Source organism: Equus caballus, chromosome 31 (genome assembly GCF_041296265.1).
Source record: "Equus caballus isolate H_3958 breed thoroughbred chromosome 31, TB-T2T, whole genome shotgun sequence".
Lineage (NCBI taxonomy): Eukaryota > Metazoa > Chordata > Mammalia > Perissodactyla > Equidae > Equus > Equus caballus.
In genome coordinates this window covers 12,908,630-12,931,741 of record NC_091714.1, presented here as the reverse complement: position 1 = coordinate 12,931,741, position 23,112 = coordinate 12,908,630, and the positions used below count along the sequence as shown (strand labels likewise).

Here is a 23,112-nt window from a genome sequence, read left to right as displayed (position 1 = left end):
AAGAATGTGAATTTTAAATGACTCATAATTGATTCTTAAAATAGATACCTTAGAATCCCATCTAAAATAACTCATTTGAAATTTTATATGAACATTTTTTGAAATAACTTCAACACTTTCATTTAGAAATTTCACTAGTTTGGACTTGGATTTCTGTCAGTTACAATGAACAATCAATCTTGATTTGTAGACTTTACAAAAATATTGTTTCTCAGTTATAATGGAGTTTAGGATATAGGGATTTTTTTAACCATAATAGGAAAGATAACATTGATACTGTAACCTCAGTCATAAACTAGAGGCGTGAGTTGTTTGTATCCAGATAGAGATGTAGGGTGATACTTGTCAGAGACTGGCCAGTCTTGAGTACATGATGAGTGCTTTGGAAACTGGAAGATTTTTCTATAAAGCAAAAAAATGTAAGGTTCTTTCTAAGTGCCCACATCTTAGAAAGGAGAAACAATCAAATCAGAAGGTATGAAGCGTTCTTTGTGTAATTTTCTTATGCTTCATTTGAAATACAAAAATTTGCGTGTTAATATAGTTTGGACATATTTTGAAAATTTGTCAATATAATATGAGAGACTTAAAGATGAAGCAGATCTTTATTAAAATTGCTTATTTTACTATTAAAATACATACGTTTAACAGAAGTCTGTTTTTAATATGTAATTTCAGCTTCTGTCATTTAAACTATTTTCCTAATGGAGTAAGTAGCATTACAATAGTAACTAATACTTAGTGCTGTTTATAGAACTTTCATATGCTGAAGAGTTGTGAAAGAAAGTAAATTTGGTTGAATTCTAATGTGAGGAAATAACCACCCCTGTCCTTAGTTTTAAAATGAAATTATTAAGTCTCGTAAGATAAGGACTTTGTCTTGAAGTTACTTATTTGTTTAAAAGATAAAGTCAACTGTAAATACAGGTTTAGTGCCGAGATGAATCTTGACTGCCTCAGCTGTCTGAACACAGGTCTCCACCCCACCATAACCATCGATCTCGTTAGAGTTCACATGGAAGCTGAAACCTCGTTGTCATTCCTGCTGTCTGCCAAATGTAGCTTTCATGTACCTTGTCTGTCTATCAAAATGAACATCGTGTTTTCAAATGAGTTAAGGTTAGCAAATGCAAAATTATAGGAACATAATTTCAGGGGTGGAAAGTACCATAGAACTATTTTAATCCGTCCTTCCCATCCACTGTCCAGATAGTCTCTATGAAATGACTGTGCTAAGGTTTTGAAAGCAAAAAATCAAAATGTCATTTTTCTTTTTTCCTCTAGAGTAAAATAGTGAGAGTATTAAACTTATGGCAGAAGAATAATGTGTTTAAGAGTGAGATTATTCAGCCTCTTTTGGATATGGCAGCAGGGATTCCTCCTCCAGTTGTCACGCCTGTTTTGGCCAGTACTACTGCTGCCATGAGCAACACACCAGGTATGTTGCTTTGATGGAGATTTGTGTTCTAAATATTCTACTTATGCTTTTCAGGTGATTTTTCATATACAATATAGCAATTTGATAGTATAGGAATTGGCTAGCATTAGGTAATTGAAAGGAAGTGTAATTTGAAGGAAAAATAGATGAGAAATTATATTTGTGTGTAATTGTGTTTTAAAAATTAGAAAGCTGAATTTTTTTAATTCCTAGAAACAAATATAATGAACTTTGGGAAATTGGTGTGTCAATAAATTTTTTGAGCTGTCTGTAATCTTTTAAATTTGCATGTAAATCAACTTGATATTCACAGTATACTAGGGAACTTAATATTTATCAAGAACCCTGAAAAAATTATTTAATGGAGCCAAGAATGCTTTAGTAATAATCTGAAAATCATGGGCTTTTTTCAGGTACTTAAATGACATTTAAAATTTTTTATCGTAGTCCAAGAATTGTGTTTAACATTTTGTTATATATTTAGTTTTTGTTGTGTGTTTGTGTATACATAAACATACATACACACATTCTTGAACAGAAAGTTTTATATTGTACATACTATTTTACAGTTTTTCATCGAAGATTGTATTTTGAATATTTCCTTATGTCATTGAATTTTCTTTTGTAGTAAGATTTTTAATGGCTGCTGAGTATTTAGGCTCCTTTAAAGTAGTAGCTTAGTTAATTGAGGACAAGTATGGACAGATCCTTTTGGTAGTTTTTTTTTTAACCTACCTAATTCTGTAATGGTTTTTCAAAATGGAGACAAAATTAAAGCATTTATTTAAATTAGTATATATTTTATAAAAGTGACAGAGCAAATCTCTACTTTTTCAAGTCTTTATTTACTTACATTGTTATTGGGGTGGGTATGATGTCTTTTTTAAAAGGAACTCCCGTGACACCTGTTACTCCAGCCAATGTGGTCCAAGGTTTACCTGATCCATGGGTATCTCAGATAACAAATACAGATACGCTTGCAGCTGTAGCCCAGATCTTACAAAGCCCTCAAGGCCAACAAGTAAGCAGCTTTTTTGTTATGTTGACAGTGATTTACAACTCATAATGTTCCTAATGTATTGTTTCCACCTAAAGGGTATTTTTTTTTATGTTGTAAAAATGTGATCACACTATATGTACTACTCTAGGTTGTTTTTTTCATTTAGTAATGCATCATGAGCACTTTTATGTCATTAAAGATTGTTTTAGAAAAAATTAATTCTACACCAAAATACTTAGCACATAATTTGTAGCAAACGTTATTAGGTGCTCTTGTTGGTGTAGCAGTGAGACAGGAAGGTCTTCGATCTTGGCGGGGTGTCTGTTTATCTTAGGGGAGACAGGTGTAAATATGACCTGAAACAAGGGAAGTCTTTCGAGTGATGACCAGCTTTGGGAGAAGGGATCAGAATTGCAGAGGGGAGCCAAGAGGTGTCTTGAGGAAGTCGCATTTGAGTTGAGACTTTAGTGGAACTAGACATGGCAGGATATGAGGATGGGCCACCTTTAGCATCTCTTTTCTTTACCTGTTCTTTAAAAATCAAATTAAGTGTGATCTCTACAATCAAACTCCCTGAACTCTCTTTCCCCTCCTATTCATATGGTTTCAGCCACCTGTAAGTTTTCGTTTAAATGTCACCTCAGTAAGACCTTCAAACAGCAGTTTAAAACTGCAGCTCTGCATTTCATCCCCTGTGCTCCCTTCTCTCTCACCTGTCTTATTTCCTTCCTTAGCACGTCCTCACTTCTATTATATCATTTACTTACTTACTTTGTTTATTCGCGCTCTCTTCCCACTAGATTGTATGCTGTACAAGGGCAAGGATTTTTGTCTGTTTGTTGACTGCTGTACCTCCAGTGTCTAGGTTATAGCAGCTGTTCAATACATTCTTGTAGAACGAATGAATAATGTATAGAGGCTTAATGATGTTGGGTATACAAGAAATATTTTAGAGTTGGGATGTCTGGAGGATAAGATGGCCTCTGCATGTAAGTTATTAGTGACAAAGTTGAAATGGATGACCTAAGTGTGGGACCTGGGTTTCAAAAGGCATAATGGTGAGCTGGGAAGTAAAGGATTCATAGGCTAAGCAGTGGGGGCTTGCCAGAGATTTTTGTGTTGGAAGTCACATGATCTGAACAGTACTCGAGTGAATGAGAGAGAAGTCTAGAGATAGGAAGTATCTTTGTTTTGGTAACAGTGATAATAGAAGGAAAGTAATAAATATGTGAAAAATAGCAGGATTGTGGAGACTCTAAAAGGATAATCTCAAAAACAAAATGGTAGTGTTCCAGAGTTTTAAAAATGTAAAAACCAATTTAGTTATAGTCTTAGATTGGATCCGGTTTCTACATTTTTGAGACAGTTGGGGAACTGAATTGGATATTAGATACAATTATTGAATTATTAATTTTATGATAATGATATTTTGAAAATAGTTCATAAAGCAAAATGTTCTCATTTTAAAAGATACCTATTAAAATAAATACTTCTGGCAGGAGAAGGGATTTTCCAGAAGAAATAGTGCAAAGAGAGTCAAGAAGGCATAGTAATAGATAGAATGTGAAGTCGGAGTAGAGGAAAAAGTAGGGTACTGCAGTGTTTTGAACCTGGGTGACTGAAGGAATAGCAGTGCTGTTGGGGGAAATGTGGGGATATCAAAAGGAGCAGTTAACATGTGCAAAGGAGGAATAGGACATGTCCTTCCTCCCTCTCTCCCTTCCCCCTTCCCTTTCTTCCTCCCTCCGCCCTGTCTATTCTGGAGCTTCCTCAGTGTAGTAACTCAGCTGTCATGTATTTTTGTATTATTTTCTTTGCTAACACATTAGTAGTTTGTAGTGTTTATTTGATAGTTAAATAATTAATTTTCTTTTTACTGTTGCTGTTTTAGATACATATGAAATTATTTTGCTTATTATCATTTTGTATGTTGTTTGTACCTTCTCCCACTATAAGTTTAACTTTACTTGAAAGAGTACAATGTTTTATTTAGCAATGGCTTTGCTATTTTTATTTTTCTATTCAAAACTGATAATTTTCAGATTTATCTCAGGTTTAGATCTTGATTAGGAAAGTATAAATTACTTGTGGGATGTATATAGGGTTTACTTAACTATGAAATATCTTCAGGATCTTATTGTTTCTCTTTTTTAAGAGAATGGGTGAATAGGGGAACAGGAGTTACTTTTAATTCTTGGTGACACTATTCACCTTTAATTTCCTTAGTTTCAGACTCTGCTGCAAGGGACAGATTTCTTATTGGCTTTCCTGTTTTCAGGAAATGTGTTATCAGGTGATGAATCTGAAAGATAGCAAAAGCATTTATTGTCAGTGCTTGTCCTTTTACAGAGATTAAGGAGTTAATTGAAGAAGAGAGAAAAAGCTTAGTGAAAAAAATCAGTCTGCTGGTGATGAATTCTTTATCTTGTCATGGCATGACCACTTTATTTTGTTTGAAGTTCTCTGACTTTCCAGAAGCAAGACAAACTTTTAAGGACTATGTTATATATGGCACACACAAAAAATCTTTTTTAAAAACATTAACTGTTGTTTTGAGTTAGTATATATGGTTTTGATCTCCAAAGACTGTAGAATGATAAATTTTATTGGATGAAAGTTTTAGGTGGGCATTCTTATAGACAAGTGCCAGCACCTGTCTGTAATAATTTCCCTTTCGTTCTCCTCCAGCTTCAGCAGTTAATACAGACTTTACAGATACAACAGCAGAAGCCGCAGCCTTCCATTCTGCAGGCCCTGGATGCTGGTCTCGTCGTTCAGCTGCAGGCTCTTACAGCACAACTTACAGCTGCAGCTGCAGCAGCCAACACCCTTAACCCCTTAGATCAGGGGGTGTCTTTTAACAAGGTAGAAATTAAGATGTCAAATCTGTTCTATATGAAGTATTAAATTTTATATATTATCATGTGGGCTCTAATTCTGTAAATTATGTTTTATCATAGAACTATTTTAATATTCACTGTACTGTATAAGACATTATAGAATTTACAAAAGGTTCAAACTTCTGAAAGAAATCAAGTAATTTTGTAATTACACTTGAAACATTTAGAATATTTTCTTTTGACTAAAGATGACTGGTCAGTAAAATTGTATATTCACCGAGGCCAGCCTAGTGGCATAGTGTTTAAGTTTGCAAGCTCCTCCTTGGTGGCCCAGGTTTTGCAGGTTTGGATCTCAGGTGCAGACCTACGCATTGCTCATCAAGCCATGCTGAGGCAGCATCCCACATACTAAATAGGGGAAGATTGGCACAGATGTTAGCCCAGGGTTGATTTTCCTCACCAGAACAAAAGAAGTGTATTTACTTTGAGGCAAATGAATATTTTCTGAATTTTCCAGTTTCTTTTATGAATGTTACAAATATGTATATTAATTATGGTATTCTGTGTTCTACAATTTTAACCTGTATAAATTGAAAATGTTCAGTAGATGAAAGTTCAAAGGAACACTTGGCTACAAGTTGTCACTATACTATAATTCTGATAAATTGAGGCCTGACTATGAAGGAGGGTGTTTTTGTTTTTAAAGATTTTGTTTTTCCTTTTTCTCCCGAAAGCCCCCCCGCTACATAGATGTACATTTTAGTTGTGGATCCTTCTCGTTGTGGCATGTAGGATGCTGCCTCAGCATGGCTTGATGAGCAGTGCCATGTCTGTGCCCAGGATCCGAACCGGCGAAACCCTGGGCCGCCGAAGCAGAGTGTACGAACTTAACCACTCGGCCATGGGGCTGGCCCCAAGGATGGTGTTTTTAAAGTTGAAAATCTTTTGTGTATAATTTGTTGTGTAATATCCTCAGTATTCTTATTAATCATGGGAATATTAAAATACTTTGAAAGTGTTATCTGTATTATTTTTACTTCTGCTGCTGTTACTTTCATACGAAAATAAATTTCGATTTATTGAATTATTACTTAGACTTTTTTAGCCAGCAGCTTCCAAGTCTAATTTAGCCTGACTCTAAATAGCTAGACCACATAAAAAGCCTTTAAATTGATCATTTAGAAGATAGTGGAGCATTCTAAGAAGACTGTACTAGGAATAGATCCATTGATTATAGTCTGGGATGTTTTTTATCAAGCTTTATTACCACTGCAAGCCACTTAATTATTTTAATCTTAATATTCTCTTCTATAAAGTTTGAGTATTAGTATTTATCCTAGGAGTATCATGATTTGTTTTGTTACATAAGACAGCATATGTCAAAGTACTTTAAAGAGAAGATCCACTCATATAAAATGCTTTATTATAGTATAACATAAAATGATATAAAACATTCACATATTAAGTGAGAAAGGTAAATTAGTAGGGTGTCAGTGACCTTCAAAATAGAATTTGTAACTTGTATTGTGTGAAGCACTTTTTAATTTGTCTCTGTCTCCTTTTCTTTTCATCTTAGAAGTTGATGGATAGGTTTGATTTTGGGGAAGATTCTGAGCATAGTGAAGAACCGAAAAAGGAAATTCCAGCTTCTCAACTGTAAGAATCATTATTTTTCTTTATAACTGTACATTTTTTCTGTTATTTTTATAAAGAGCAGTTGTGATATTGCCATTTGAACTACTAAGTATACTTTGAATAAGTTGGGTTATCATTTCAGGCTGTTGAGCTCTGACATGACAGAGAGATGGTAGAGTTGCTATTTTTTTGCCTCCCTATGTTATTTTGACTCTCAGGTCTTTGCAAATAGTTGGGATATATCAAAATTCTTTATAGAAAAATTAATATATCTGATTGTGATATTTCTGTATTAGGCTTTAAGTTATTTAACTCAATTGTAGGAATAATTGAAATAATAGGAAAGAAGCTTGCTTTCAGTGATAATGGCCACTTCAAGGAAGTATACCAAATTGTGGAAGTGTATCAAACTAGTGAGAAGTAAGGATTGAGTTGGAGGGATTTTCTGGGTTCTTTTTTTCTTTTTTTTTTTTTTTGGTAAGGAAGGTTGGCCCTGAGCTAACACCTATTGCCTATCTTCCTCTTTTTGCTTGAGGAAGAGTGTCCCTGAGCTAAGATCTGTGCCAGTCTTCCTCTGTTTTATATGTGGGATGCCGCCACAGCATGGCTTGATGAGTGGTGTGTAGGTCTGTCCCTGGGATCCGAACCCGTGAACCTGCAGCTGCTGAAGCAGAGCATGTGGACTTAACCAGTATGCCACTGGGTCAACCTGGGATTTTGATTTTGAAAGAACTGAATTATATGTTTTTACTTAGATCAGTGATTTTTTTTTTTTTTTAAACAATTCTCCAGAGTCCTAGGTTCTGTGGAGGGAGGGTTTGTGAAAGGAGCAGTGGTGGGTGAGGAAGATGGGAGGATGGAAGAGGGATGATTAATGGGGAAAGCCTCTGAGAATCTTGTTTCAAACAGGGATTATTAGTTTTATATATTGGGAAAATATATTTAAAAATATATGATAATATAAACATACTCTTTTGATAGAGATTCTACTTGAAAAAATTGAGATCATGTTAGATTGGTGTCCTGAATAATGTAAGAATCTCCTTTAATAGTCCTGATAGGATACTTCTCCAATGGTTAATGCCTTCTGTGTTGAGAAGTTAAGTAATTGTTATTATTGTGTATTCTTTTGTTACTGAGTCCTGTTTGATATGCTTTCTGCATACTGATCCAATTTTGCTTTCTGAAGCAAGGAAACACGTTTGCTCCACTATCTTTCAGGACATAGCCTTTCAATATTTAAAGATAGGTATCATTCTTCCCCTTTAGGTTTATTTGCTCCAGGTGAAGTACAGTTTTTTCCAACTGTTTCAAGGCTTCTCACCATCCTGATTGCCCATTTGGGGATGCCCCCTTTTTTGTTCAGGTCTTACCTTGTAGCACCTGGAATTCGAGGTGTATTCCAGGTGTGAATTTCCCAGAATATAAATTATTATTTCCTCTTATCTAAACACTGTTTCTGTTAACATACCTAATAATGTGAATGCTTCTCTAAAGAAAGCAGATTAGGGGCCGGCTCCGTGGCTGAGTGGTTAAGTTTGCGTGCTCCCCTGTGGTGGCCCAGGATTCGGATCCTGGGTGCACCACTCATCAGGCCACGTTGAGGTGGTGTCCCACATCCCACAACTAGAAGGACCTGCAACTCAGATATACAACTATGTACGGGGGGGTTTGGGGAGATAAAGCAGAAAAAAAAAAGAAGAAGATTGGCAACGGTTGTTAGCTCAGGTGCCGATCTTTAAAAAAAAAGCAAGCAGAAAGCAGATTAGTTTTATAAGCTTTGTGGTCAATTACAATTGTAGATTTCACGTGTACTAGTTAATAGACCATTTCTCCCAGTAGCTCATAATGAAGAGAAAGTTAAAAGTGACAGTGTTTAAATGCTTTTAACTGTTTTTATTAGTGTTTTCTTGAGACTTTCTTAAAATGCTCTAATGTAAAAAGTACTAATTTGTATGTATTTACTAGCGTGAGACGGCAGTATCACATCTTCCGCAGAGTGTCCCTAACATGTTATCCATCTATTGAAACCCTCTTGAAGAGTATATTTCTTTTTGTTGAAGAGTATATTTATATTTTAACATATTAATGTTGTGAGGTATTTCATTTTCTCTGTTACTATTTCAAAGGTAAACATTGTAGGCGAATGTGTTTCATTTAATTGTCATTTTGGGTTTTTAAAAAATACTTAGTTATTTTCATATTATGTTTATTGGGCTTTAAAATATATTTTACTTGTTTTTCCTTTTAGTTCTCATGTTTCAGAATCTGTGAACAATTCCATTTTTCATCAGATAGCAGAACAACTACAGCAGCAAAACCTTGAACATCTCAGACAGCAGCTCCTGGAACAGCAACAGCCTCAGAAGGTCTGTATCTCCATCTTGTGGTCTTCACGGTTATTGCTGTCTGTGTTCTATAAATTGGTGTTTCTTAACTATGGTGATTTTTCTTCAACTATATATTTCTGGGAAGATCAGTCTTTTCAGGATCTTTAGGTTTTTTTAATAATCAAAATGTGCTCTGGCATCTTATGAATACATTGAGAGCATTTGTAGACATTAGTTTCAGTATACTGAGAGTGGAGAACAAAAGACAGATGGTGTTTCAGTATTGACCACTTAAAACTTCATGCGCTTTGTTCTCTACTCAGTTCCCTCTCAATCAAAGTAATGATGATTTTGCTATTGTTGATGACAAAATAGATTGCTACCTTTAATTAGGTTATTATCATGTGACAGGAACTTCATTAGGCATGATTACTTTTAATGCTTATGATATAGGCATTTTGAGTCCCATTTTACACCATAGGAAATTGAAGCTTAGTGAAATTAAACATCTAATGCAAAAGTATAAAGCTCATATCATATATCATTAGTCTTAAGACACGTCATTTTATATATAGGTAAGAACTGTTAACACTGCTGAAGTATAACATCCCATGGAGTTGTAAAAACCTTGTAAATTTCAGGGATGATAAAATGTGAAGAAAAATCACACTTTAGAGTTAATAAAATGTGTCAAGTTGCAAAGTCAGAATTAAACCCATTACGAAGTCTATTTTGACTTTATATGAGAAATACTTATAGATGTAAGTTGTTTAGAAAGTAAGTGTTTGGAAATTCCCCTCTCTCACACTTCTTAATATTCAAAACTTTTTGGTGCTAATGAATTTAACACAATACCACAAACATTTTTAAAGTGAGTAATGCGTTGTTAGACAGAGGTGAACAGAAGAGCATCTGGCCTCAGCTGACCTCTTCTCTGATGGAGCACATGCATCTGCATGAACGTAAGGCAGAATTCCGTTTCTGTCGCAGAGGCACACGTGAGGGACTGTGGGAATATGGAAGAGGGAAGAGTCACTTCAGACTGTAGGGAGCAAGCCTCAGACACCGCTGGGGTCCGAGCTCGTCCTGTGAAGGCAGAGACACCGCTGGGGTCCGAGCTCGTCCTGTGAAGGCAGAGACACCGCTGGGGTCCGAGCTCGTCCTGTGAAGGCAGAGACACCGCTGGGGTCCGAGCTCGTCCTGTGAAGGCAGAGACACCGCTGGGGTCTGAGCTCGTCCTGTGAAGGCAGAGACACTGCTGGGGTCCGAGCTCGTCCTGTGAAGGCAGAGAGAGAACATAAAAGGGATATTAATGACATTTACTAGGTTGGATCTTATACCTGGAATTAATAGAATAGAATTTCATACCTTGTTTTGAAGAAATAATTGTGAAAGAAGTGGTTGGAGCAGGTGCAGTATTTTATGTCAAGCGAATAAAGCTGCCTGAGAATTCAGGAACTTGAAGATAAAGCACGATGAAGAACATTTGGATATTATTTAAAGAAAAACACAAGTTGTAACTCAAGGAAAAGAAACAGCTTGTCAGTAATACAATAGAGGATCGCAGAGCTGTTATAGAGGCAAGCTGTTACAAGATAGTAGTGGTGGAAGTTTATCCAAACAGCAGATTTGTTCACCTGTAAATGTGACAGTGTTGAATTGCCTTAGTTCCACTTTTATTCAGAAGTTTTAGCAGAAGCATTAAAATCGAGATGTGGTACGCTTGACCAGTTTGTAATTAGCAATAAGGCCTTTGACAAGGTCTTTCCTGTAACTTATACAGGAAAAAATTAGGGGAAAGTGGATTTATAACTGATCAAAAGGTGACGCTCAATGAGTGTTACTCCAGCCTTGAAAGAAGTCTCCGTTAGCTGCTGTTATCCTTGTCTTGTATTGTTTTCAATATTTTTATTGATGTTTTGCGTGAAGACATAGTTGAAGAAACTAGAGATGTATACCAGGATGTGTACTAAGGATGTATACCAGTATATCAGAAAAAATAGTCATTTGCCATCTGAGTCCAGTGGATCCTTTTTAAAAATATTTTTAAGTCATCTTAGAAATTACAGAGGTGAGACTAAAGGGATAGGGGAGAAAACTGTATTAGGAATTTTAGAATAATTGAAATGTAGCAAACCTTTTTATGTCGATTAAATTCAAATGTCATATGTTTTACCAAAACATTGGTCCAGGTTCTTGTTGCAAAATACTGCAAGGTGAAGTCCTTCCTGTTGAATGACTAATCGGATGGAAAGATCCTGTTTTTGTCCGTAGAGCTACATATTTCTTTCATCAGTTCTTGAGTTTGAGAAATACATTTAGAATGTGGTTGTCTGAAAACTCATAGTCTGATATTACTTGAATGTTACATTTCACCATCATCATTAGAGTCTAGGATGCTACTATCTATTTCTTTGCATTCATCTTTTACTTTGTTTAGTATTTGTAAAATATGTTCCTTTGTCAGTTTTCTTGTCTTTGCCGTTATGGACAGTAAGTGAAAAATCTCAATATTCCACCATGTTCCAAGGCAAGCTGAAAGCAGACTGCAAAGATGGTCTCTCCAGTCTTATTTGTATCTTTTTGTATCTATTTGTATGCAGTATTTTGATAATGCAGTAAAACTCAATGATTATGATTTATTTCACTGTTGAATCACCCTTCTCAACAATTCCACTGCTTTTTCTTACTGTTTTAGTGTTTTTTGATGTAATTGGGAATAATTGATGAGTAGTAATGGAATAATTCTTGGGATGGTGAAATAACAAAATCTTTCTCTGTATAGGAAAATAGGACCTCTAAGATCCCATAATGTATCTTAGGTATAGTAGAGGGTCCAATGGACTTGATGCTGATAGCAAGATAATAGGATAAACTTTAGTTGAATTTTTAAAGTAAATTTTCTCTTTGTTATTCGTAAGACCTCTAAGAAACAAAGTCGTGAAATTGCAATCTTCAAATAAGTAAAACTGCTCAAAAAGGAAACTCAGAAACTAAAATTGATTGCAGTGGATCGTAGTAGTCATACCCAAGGGTTAACCATTAAATAAAAAATTAAGGATGAAAAACAAGATGGGGGAGGGATAGATAAGAGGCTTAAGGTGAATGATGAAGTAAGAATAAATGATGTGAAGAATGTACAAGTACTGAATTAGGACCAAATAGTAAGGCTCAGGATGAAGCTGAAAATCATCTTGCTGTGTTGTTAAGAATTCCGTTGTTGCTGTGCTGTTTTACAGGCCTGCTGTAGGACTATACCTAAAACATGTTTATTTGATTTGTCCTGCAAGAGTACACTCACTTACTAACATTTTGCTCAATATTGTAATAGAAGTTTAAAAGAAATCTTTTCTGATTCTAACTTTAGCTTTAATTTATTTCTAAACCTTGAAAATGTTACCTGTCATTGGGGAACCTGTTTCTTCATAAATTAAGAGACGTGGAATGGTTCTTTACTGCTTTTTTGGCTCTTAATTTTTATACTGCTTTCTTTCAGTTTAAATGTCATTAGGGTAAGAGTAATTTTTTAAGAAAATTTTATTGAGATAATAATTGACATATAACATCGTGTAAGTTTAAGGTGTACAACCTACTGATTTTGATACATTTATATATTGTGATATAATTAACCGCTGTAGTGTTAGCCAACACCTCTATCATGTCAGGTAGTTATTTCTTTTTTTGTGGTGGGAAGAGTTAAGATCTAGTCTCTAAGAAATTTTGAAGATAAATTACAATATTGTCTATAATCACTCTACTAGTGTTCCTTTTACAAATAGGGAGACCAAAATTCAGAGTTCAGGTAACTTGTTCACTATCAGATTTTGAATTACTCTTTTCTGTTATTACAGTAGTTCCCAGCTTGTGTACCACTAGGAACTATTTTTGTCAATCTTCAGTACCTGCAAGATATGTTTTAGGAGAGTTTATGTAGGGACTTATTTTTTTCCAAAACAGGTTTCTCGCTTTTAGTCAACACCATAGTGTATGTAATTGCTAATCAGGTTCATACTGATCAGCATCGTGTAAGCAGTGTCACTACCACAAGGTGCTGTCATTCTAGTCCCAGGATATAGGGGTTCAAATTTTTAAATATTCCTTTAATTAGGCTTCATTGCCTAACCTTTGTTAAACTTTCTGAAATGTTTTACATGTATCTTGTATTATTTTGTGAATATCTAGAGATGGGGGTTAGGGCAGGCCAAATTGAGAACTGTTTTGCCAGATCAGTTATTTTGATGTTGGCATTTGAGCTATGTTTTGCTTCTATATGTGTAATGTGTGACTTAGTTTTTTAATGTAAAATACTTTACTGGACTTTTCATTTATAGCATTTTATAAAAATACTAATTGCCGATGTAATTCTAGATTCATTTGGCTTAATGCCATTATATATTATTCATGATATATTAATCCCTTTCTTAATTTTTGATATTGTGTTTTCCACAGTTAAAAGTTTGGTGAAGACCTACTTGATCTTACCATTTTATTCTTAGAGTCTTCTCCCCATTTTGTGGAGATGTCTCATACTTTTAAGTGAACTTGAATTTGTACATAAGTGTAATTTTAGATGATTGTAAAAGGTATGTCTTCGGGCTTCTTAAAAATTGTGATGTTTAAGTGTTTAAGTTTCCATTTGTAATAATACTTATTTCCCACTCTTTGCGTTTTTGCATACACTCTCAATAGGCAACCCCTCAGGACAGTCAGGAAGGAACCTTTGGGTCAGAGCACTCTGCGTCACCATCACAAGGCAGCAGTCAGCAGCATTTCTTGGAACCTGAAGCAAATTTGGATGATTCCATAGATATTCAGCAACAGGTAAAAAGTAACTGCTTTTCTGAGTCATAAATTTCTAAAATTGCTTAGAGAAAAAATACTGTAAAATATGGTAATGATTTTTATTTTATGTAAAATAATTTATTAATGTAAAATAATGGTAATGTCTTGAATGTTTTTTAATCCCCCCTCACTTCATAAGCTCCACATTCCAACCATTTTGCTATTAGGCATTAATGCAACCATGGTGAATATTTTGTGAGGCAGAATCATCAATAAATACTGAATCTCAACCTGGCATTTTGCTTGTTTTCTGTTCTTTTGACTTTCAAGGATATGGATATAGATGAAGGACAAGAGGGAGTAGAAGAGGAGATCTTTGAACAAGAAGCAAAGAAAGTGGCTGTTCGCTCGAGATCAAGAACACATTCACGATCTCGTTCAAGGTTCTGCAATAATGTTGAAGACTAGCTCTGTGTGAACTTTTGAAATATTGGCTCTATTTTCATCAAGATTAAAGGAAATGTTTTTCTTAGAATGACGTCTTATCTTCTCTCAGAAGGAATTCAGGATTTCAAAATCAGAAAATATTTTGTTTTGTTTTTAATTGAATATATCTCTGGCCATTTATTTGAATAATTTGCAATAATTGCAACCATTTCATGAGACTTGGATTTTGGATTATACCTCATTTTAGTTAATAATATGATGACACCCAGCTTAGGATATTACTGCCTCTGAACAACAGCTAAATCAAGCTATAGAAGACAGTGTTAGACACTCTATTATATTCCATTTCATGTCATAATAATACCAAAAACGATCATAAAAATAAAGCTACAAAAATTATTTTTATAAGCATTGAGTATAATATCCAACTGTTATAAGACATATCCTATAAATGGTTTTCTTTGCGGACTTTTCAATGTGGCCAAGCCTCATTAATGTACATGCTCATTCAAATTTGAGTTGAAGGTGCCTTATTCTTAATCTGGCAAATTTGCATGTAGCACATATACATTGTTTTTGCTACAAACTGTCTTAAAACTTAAAGTCATTAGTCTACCATTTTTATACCCTATTTTTTGCACGTTAGTACCCCTGAAAATCTGAACAGTAAATGCTGGAAGAGGGGCAGTATCTTTGATGACTTTTCCAATCATTTCTTGTTTTAAGAAGTTATTTCTATTTACCTCTTGCATATGAGAGCCTGTCAGTTCAACTTTCTCTAAACCCACCTCATGTCAATGAATTACCTTGCTAAAGCAATTACAATGTCAGTGCTGAAAACTTTTGTCTTTGTCTTAGCAACACCTCCTTATTAAGCATTTTGAAGAGAGTTCAGTGCATATGGTTGACGGGGAAAAAAGTGTTTCAGTATCGCCTTATATTCTATTGTCAAGCACCATGAAATTTTAGAAGTTGAAAACTTGTAAGCAGAATTTAGCTAATGCTCTGTTGGAAACATTCTCTATTTCCTAATTTTAAGAATGTAACATTTTCGGGGCCGGCCCCGTTGCCAAGTGGTTAAGCTTGCGCTCTCTGCTTTGGTGGCCTGGGGTTTTGCTGGTTCGCATCCTGGGCTCGGACATGGCACTGCTCACCAGGCCACTCTGAGGCAGCATCCCACATGCCACAGCTAGAAGGGCCCACAACTAAAATGTACAATTATCTACTGGGGGGATTTGGGGAGAAACAGCAGAAAATAAAAAAGATTGGCAACAGTTAGCTCAGGTGCCAATCTTTAAAAAAAAAAAAGAATGTAACATTTTCGTATCCTAAAGGATCTTTTTATTTTCTTGTCTTTCATCCCTGTTCTTGATTCTTGTTTGAAAAATAAGTTGGAAGACGCGACACTAAGAGAAAGTGAGGCCCTTAATAGAATCTCATTTTCCTCTTCTTTCTTGTGGTTGTGAATACTCACCCACACTCAGTAAGAATCATTGCAGACAAACGTCTGTGACTATTGTGGACCTAAGCAGTACATAGATTTGGGAAAATGCATGTTTGATAACTTCATTATCCTGAAACATTTTTTAAGAGGTAGCTAAATATAAGATGACCTTTTTTGTTTTCCCCCCTCACCTAGAATGGGAAATTTGATAGAGGAATAATGTTATTGTTTTTGTAGATCACCAAGAAAACGAAGGTCCAGGTCACGATCTGGCTCTCGAAAGCGCAAACACAGAAAGCGCTCACGCTCACGCTCAAGAGAGAGGAAGAGGAAGTCATCACGCTCATACTCGAGTGAGAGGAGAGCCAGAGAGAGGGAGAAAGAGCGACAGAAGAAGGGGTTACCTCCAATTAGATCTAAAACATTAAGTGGTAAGTGATGACTTTCACAGAGCTTTGGCTTCAGTAAATATTAAGAAGATTATCTGCTGCAAGTCTTTCAACCTTATTTTTAGACTAAGTTGTTGAAAAGTGGTTTGGTAAATGAGTAATTTTATCCTTGAATTTTGTAATGTGCTAGAGGAGGAAAGAAAAAGGAAGAGTGGTTCTACTCCATGCTCAGGTCATTGAGAGAGGCTGGTGAATGCTATACTGTTGGCTTTGAAGATGGAGGTTGGGATCATGAGCCAAGGAATGTAGACAGCTTGTAGAAGCTAGCAAAGGCAAGGAGACCAGTTTTCCCCTAGAGCCTCCAGAAGGGCTGCAGCCTCCTTGGCCCATTTTAGGCCTCCAGCACTGGAAGAGAGTACGTTGTCGTGTTTTCAGCTACTAGGCTTGTGGTGTTTTGTTACAGAAGCAAAAGAAAGCTAATACATTGCCCCTTGAGACTTCAGTTGAGTGTTGAGTTATGTATGCTTAAGGTGAGACTGCACGAGAAAAAGAACAATTACCAGGGATCTGTTAGCTGGACGGTTCCTAAAGCTCACACAGGTCTGGGAGACATTAGAGTTCTGAGTCCCCAGAGTCAAGAGATCTGATTGAAAACTCACATTCAGTAAAGATCTCGCAGTGGCCACTTCTTAGGCTAATGTGGAGTCAGCTCTGGAGTAAAAGCTTGCTCTCGGCCTGCCCTGTTAGAGATCAAAGGTAATCAAAAAGCTGGAAACATTTTTTTAAATGACAGTGACATAAATCCAAATGTTTTGAAACTCTGCAAATATATCAGCTGTAATTATTTTTAAAGTAAGTGCCCTCAGGAAAAGGAAATGTTCACAGAGGCATGAACAGCACAGGTAAAAGTAGGCAAGATGTGGCCTGTGTAGCGTTTGTTTAGTAAAGGGAGGTGGCTTCCAACGGTTAAGTACCTGTAAGCCTTTCATGATAACAAGAAATTCTGATGTAGCCTTTTCTTCTTTGTATCCTTAAAGACAAGACACTGTTTTCAGATTTAGCTGTTGATTAGGGAGAATCCACTTAAACATTTCAGAACAGAAAGATATTTAAAAGGTGCACAGGGAGGATTGCGGTGAAAAGTGATTTTGAAACTTTCTTACATGTTAGAATCACCTATGGAATTTTAAAACTCCCATTTCCCAGTTTGTCATACCCCATACCGTTGGTCATCTTTTAGAGTGGGACCCAGGTATCCACATGACTCAGGCATGCAGCCCAGCTTGAGAACAAGTGACGTGCAAGAGGTTGCCTTTTAGAGGCAATGGATACCTAGGAGTGTAGTTGATTTTAAACATAACAGAAAAAAATGGCAATTAACAGATATTTTAATAACAAATACACTATCTTAAGTTTTCGTCCGTTGTTGTTAGTGCCCTTTCCCTCAGGTACTCGGAAGAGGTAACTGTGTCTGCAATTTAGGTCGCTTGTTTCTTATGTCTCGACAGTGTGTAGTACTACTCTGTGGGTTGGTCAGGTGGACAAGAAGGCAACGCAGCAAGATTTAACCAACCTGTTTGAAGAGTTTGGACAAATTGAATCCATTAATGTAAGTATTAGTTCTTAAACAATAGTTTAAGGTTAAAAAGAAAAAGTAGGGGATGTTCACTCATACAGAGACTCACCTTGGTTCCTAGTTAGCCCAGGAGTATCTGCCTTTAATAATGCCCATCTTTATAAGGATTGTTTGACTTGAATCATTTCTGTATTCTTGTTTATTCTCTTGCTGTTTATCTCCTTGTGTAATTAATTTTTTTTCCAGTGGAATCCTAACAAAATATTTGGGATTTCATAGCAGTGTAGCATTTGATTCCTAAAAGCATCAAATGTTTGAGTTATCAGGAACCTTATATGTGTTCTAGTTTAATTCCTTTTTTCTTTTTTTAATGAAAATGAGGAAACCGAGTTCCACAGAATTGTAATCACGTGCACATGAGTACATCGGTAATGGTGGAGATGCGACTGGACTTGGGCCTTGTCTTTTGCCAGCCTTCCCCACTCCCGGCCCCTAAGCAAACCCTAGGCCAGAAAACCTGTGTGGCCGGAACATCTCCGATTAACTTGAACATAGCTCTCTCACTCTTTAACCTGAACATAGCTCTCTCACTCTTTAACTTGAACATAGCTCTCTCGCTCTTTAGTGGTTTTGCCCCATTCAGTCTCCTCCTTCGAGTATTTTCTTCCTCTCAAGGGCTGTTTTATTCCTTGGGGCCAAAACTAAGTAATGAAATATTTTGCAGTCATTTGTTTGAGGAGACTTGTAATGTATTAACCCTCTGACTTTCTTCACTGTTGTACTTTCATGGTCTGTTGGACCCTTATCGTTATTTACTGGGTAATTGGCTGGTTTTTAGATCCCAGCATTCCTTATAGTGCCACACGTGACTTTGCTGTATTCATAACGGCACTCTTCCTGTGAATTGTTGGACCATTTTGTATGTTACTTTCAACGACATGTGACCTTGCCAGCTCCTCACAAGAATCTGGTTAAGTCATTGAAATTTCCTTATTTTGCCATTGAGAAAACTAAGTGATTTGCCTGAGTTGCACAGATAATAAGTAGATTTGGTTGACTGTCTACACCATGCGACTGCTGTAGGTTCTCTTGCTCTTTGTCTTTTAAAATTTCGCCTGTCAAAACGTAGCTGTCTTTTAGAGTCCATGATCATATAACCTCTGAATTTCCCCTGCTCTTAAACTAGTGGTTCTCAGCTGTAGCTGAGATATCAGAAATGTGTTGGTATTTGAAAAAATAGAAGTGCCCTTGATCAGTGTCTTTAGATTCTTATCACAATGCCACAGCTGCATGGGTGATTCCCATGCAGAGCCGGGATCACTGCTCTGATCCTGAATCCAGCTGGCAGTCTGGATTTGCACGTTGGTGTGACATTTGTGGCCTTTCTTGTCCCACAGTCATTTGGGCATAGTCTGCCTTGTCTCCCTCCTCTTTTACGTCACCTTGTAAGAGCATAGTACTTACAGACGATGGGCACTAAATTAGGTACTGAAGTGTGCTAAATGGCTAGTGGTAAAATCCGGGATTTGAAAAATTGATGGAAGATTTATAAACCTTTTACTTGGTCACTTTAGGGGAGTGTGAGGACTGAGGAAAGTCCATTAGATTTTGCACTTAGTAGGTCATTAGTGAGCTTGAAAAAAATGCTTTCAGTGGGTTGGTAAGGAGTTGGATCTACATTGCAAGAGATGGAAGGACTGTGTAAGGGGTCGAGATAGACTTATCTTTTGAGAAGTTTGGTATTAAAGTGACAGTATATCGAAGTGGTAGCAAGACTGAGGGAAAGGTTTTTATTTTTATTTTTTGACAAATAGAACTTATTACATATTGAGTAAAAATAAAGTGATAGAATGCCTTTTTTGTTCTTCAAAAAGAGACTGAAATGCTCTGTATTTTTCTGAATTAATATATTAAGGATAATTTTATGAGCTGGTAGTCTCTAGAATAGTGAAATGCTTTATAAATAAAACTCAGATACTTACAGTGAGGCTGTTTTCCTATTCATGTTAAAACTTTTGTCCGGAAGCACTTGGACAAAAGTCAGTTTTATAAAATTGAGAAATTTTAGCTTTATCATTTGTTGTAGATTATAGATTTTATATTAGGGATAAGATACTTCCCCAAAGCAAAAGTCCTTCTCACGTTGCTCAGTAGAATATTTGGAAATATTGAAATACTACTGTGAATAAATTGTATGCCTTCAAGTATGTTGGCCATACAATATTATTATCCTTTTATCTGGTAGTATTATTACGTATGTCTTTATACATTTTTTTGTTTTAATAGTTATTGTGTATTAAAAAATTTTAATTGACGTATGATATTCAAGATTTCGCATATATTGTGGCTTAGAATGAGACCCAACTAGGCTTTGAATTTTATCTTCTTTTTTAAATTAAGTAATTGTATGTGAATTGTGCCACTAAACAGATAGCTAGAGGAAAAAGGGAAAACAATTCCATATTAGTTAGTAGTCAATGTTCTGTTTCCTTAAAACCCTAAAATGCTGGAATGAATTGCCCTCCTTATAACTCTTTCTAAAGAAAACTTTTTTTTAATAGATGATTCCTCCCAGGGGCTGTGCTTATGTCTGCATGGTTCATCGACAAGACGCATTTCGGGCTCTTCAGAAACTTAGTTCTGGATCATATAAAATTGGGTCCAAGGTCATTAAGGTGAGATTGGGGGTGGGGGGCATCACATGCTCTTATTTTATTGGATTATTAGAATGTTCCTGTATTTAATTCATCTTCTTTTTTAATGTTATGGGCAAACCTTGACAGAAATTTATTATTTCAGTATTGTTTAATTATAGAATTAAATATAGATAAAACAGTCACCAAAATGTTAGTCTCATGATTCTTTGAAATCACATATTCGCAATTCTCTTAGTCAACCAGGGTCCCTTTTTTTCTATTATTTCTTCTTCTTTTTTTTTTTTTTTGTGAGGAGATTGGTCCTGAGCTAACAGGGCACTATTTTATGACAACTTTTTCATTTTTAGAAGTTTGTCTTTCATTCACTTCTTCCTCCCGTGTTTTCTAATCATACCCCTTAATTATGTTATTAATTTCTCCTTTTTAACATCTTGTCTTACACAACGCAGGCCCTTGTGAAGGGTTTATTTTTAAGTATATTTTAATTTTCCTCTTTGTTTTTAAACTGAGTGTTTATTACATATTTTTCTGTTTTTTCCCTTTCTTTCTTTCTTTTCTTTTCTCTTTTCTTTTTTTGGTGAGGAAGATTGGCCCTGAGCCAAGATCTGTGCCAGTCTTCCTCTATTTTATACGTGGGTTGCCGCCACAGCATGGCCGCTGACAGGTGGTGTAGGCCTCTGCCCAGGAACTGAACCTGGGCCGCTGAAGCAGAGTGTGTCAAACTTAACCACTAGGCCACAGGGCAGGCCCTTTTTGCTTATTTTTTCTGTCTTTACTTCTTGTGACTAATTTACATTTCATTTCTGCTATTTGGAGATAATTTATTCCATGAGTTTCTGCAAGTGAATTAAAAGCTTTAAAATAACTACTTTCTAGGGAGTTAACGTGCCCATGCTTTGTCGTTTCATGGCAGAGAGTTTCTCTCTGCAAACTAAAGTGTCAGTGGTCTCCTCTTTCCTGGAGTACAAAGATTTTCTTTAAATTATAATAGCTATTCTAATTATTCTAATGTAGGAGACATTTTTATAGTGAAAAGAAGATTTGGATTGTTTCTGGAAATATGTTTTTTAAAATTACAGTAAGAAGTGGAAATAAATCCCATATTATAAAGACCATTGCTATCTAATGCAGGTTTTATTTAAAAAAACAAGACAGAAAATACATGGAAAAAGTTTTCTTGGCTACTGTTATTCTTCTAGCCATGATGCTTTGCCTGTCCAACTGAATTTTTTTTTTTTGCTGAGGAAGATTAGCCCTGATCTAATATCTGTTGCCACCAATCTTCCTCTTTTTTTTGCTTGGGAAGATTAGCCTTGAGCTAACATCTGTGCCCGTCTTCCTCCACTTTATATGTGGGTTGCCACAACAGTGTGGCTGACAAGTGGTGAAGATCTGCACATAGGATCCGAACCTGTGAACCTGGGCTGCCAAAGCAGAGCGCGCTGAGCTTAACCACTACACCGTGGGGCAGGCTCCCCAACTGATTTTTAAAACTAATTTTATTTGTGCACATCGTTTCCATATAATTTTGAACATTGTACCTTATTTTTGCAGTATGCATGAGCTTTCTTTTTTTCCTCTCATTCCTGATAGATTGCTTGGGCTCTCAACAAAGGTGTAAAAACAGAATATAAGCAGTTCTGGGATGTGGATCTTGGAGTTACATACATACCATGGGAAAAGGTTAAAGTGGACGACTTGGAAGGTTTTGCAGAAGGAGGCATGATTGACCAGGAAACTGTAAATACTGGTGAGAACCCTAAGGATGGTTTTATTGTTAAAAAGTACACTTAAAAGGTTGTAATTGATAATAGTTTTGCATGATAGGGTGAATTGTGTTTATTTTATTTCCTGGATTCTTCCCTCAAAAAAGAGAAAAATGAAATACTACTGTTCTCAGTGTATATGTTTAATAGGTCCTATTTCGTAAGTGTTAGAGTATAGATAGTGTTTGAGAAGTCTATAAATGTAGCATTTTTCATGTATGTCTTTTTAAAAGTTTTGCTCTTTAAGAGAGTTGTGTATATGGAGGCTTTTTGAAACTCAGTATTTCAGTTCCTTGAGTTTGAATGAGAATTGGGGACTTAGGAAGCTTCTTTGAAAATTTCCTAGATTATTTTGATTAGTATCCATGTTTACAGTGGCAAGAATCAAATTTTAGTTTAGAGAGCTGTAGTTGAGATTTGTGCGGTTGTAGAATGCTGATAACCAAATGATCATCTGGCCTGTTCTTTTTAAAAACGTGTTTTTTTATTCTTAAAAATTCCAGTTATAAATTCACAAAATGATTTGCAATTATAACCAGTAAGAAATCTTAAAATGGATGCTTGGAAAAGAATTGGAATATGATATATGTCTTATTTCTTTGCATTTTAGCTGTTTTACCAAAATTAGCTAATTTTCATAATATTTTCCTTCTCAGGCTCAATGCACACGTTTTCAAACTGTTTCAGTAGTTTTCTAATTGTCAGTCTCTTTTTTTTCTTGATTCGATAAATATTTTTGTTCCTGCTGTGCGCCAGGCATACTTTTAGGAACTGGGATGATAGTGGTGAGACAGATAGACAGAAATCT

General features: G+C 35.7%; 1 protein-coding gene across 20 annotated transcripts in view; it reads left to right on the top strand.

Moving 5' to 3' along the window:
* SCAF8 (SR-related CTD associated factor 8) overlaps window positions 1-23,112 on the top strand; it is a 210,809-nt gene that overhangs the window by 44,154 nt on the left and 143,543 nt on the right. For 16 of the 20 annotated variants that reach the window (XR_011434435.1, XR_011434433.1, XR_011434432.1 and 13 more), the window contains 11 exons: window positions 1,285-1,438; window positions 2,329-2,459; window positions 5,127-5,303; window positions 6,855-6,934; window positions 9,165-9,282; window positions 13,933-14,064; window positions 14,356-14,468; window positions 16,154-16,347; window positions 17,814-17,914; window positions 20,443-20,556; window positions 22,132-22,288. Coding sequence is in view for 11 of the 20 variants with exons in the window: in XM_070256456.1 (XP_070112557.1) it covers window positions 1,285-1,438; window positions 2,329-2,459; window positions 5,127-5,303; window positions 6,855-6,934; window positions 9,165-9,282; window positions 13,933-14,064; window positions 14,356-14,468; window positions 16,154-16,347; window positions 17,814-17,914; window positions 20,443-20,556; window positions 22,132-22,288 (1,471 nt within the window). In the remaining 9 variants the exon portion in view is untranslated. The remainder of the gene's footprint in view (window positions 1-1,284; window positions 1,439-2,328; window positions 2,460-5,126; window positions 5,304-6,854; window positions 6,935-9,164; window positions 9,283-13,932; window positions 14,065-14,355; window positions 14,469-16,153; window positions 16,348-17,813; window positions 17,915-20,442; window positions 20,557-22,131; window positions 22,289-23,112) is intronic. The other 4 variants (XM_070256458.1, XM_070256457.1, XM_070256453.1 and 1 more) reach the window with 1 other exon arrangement.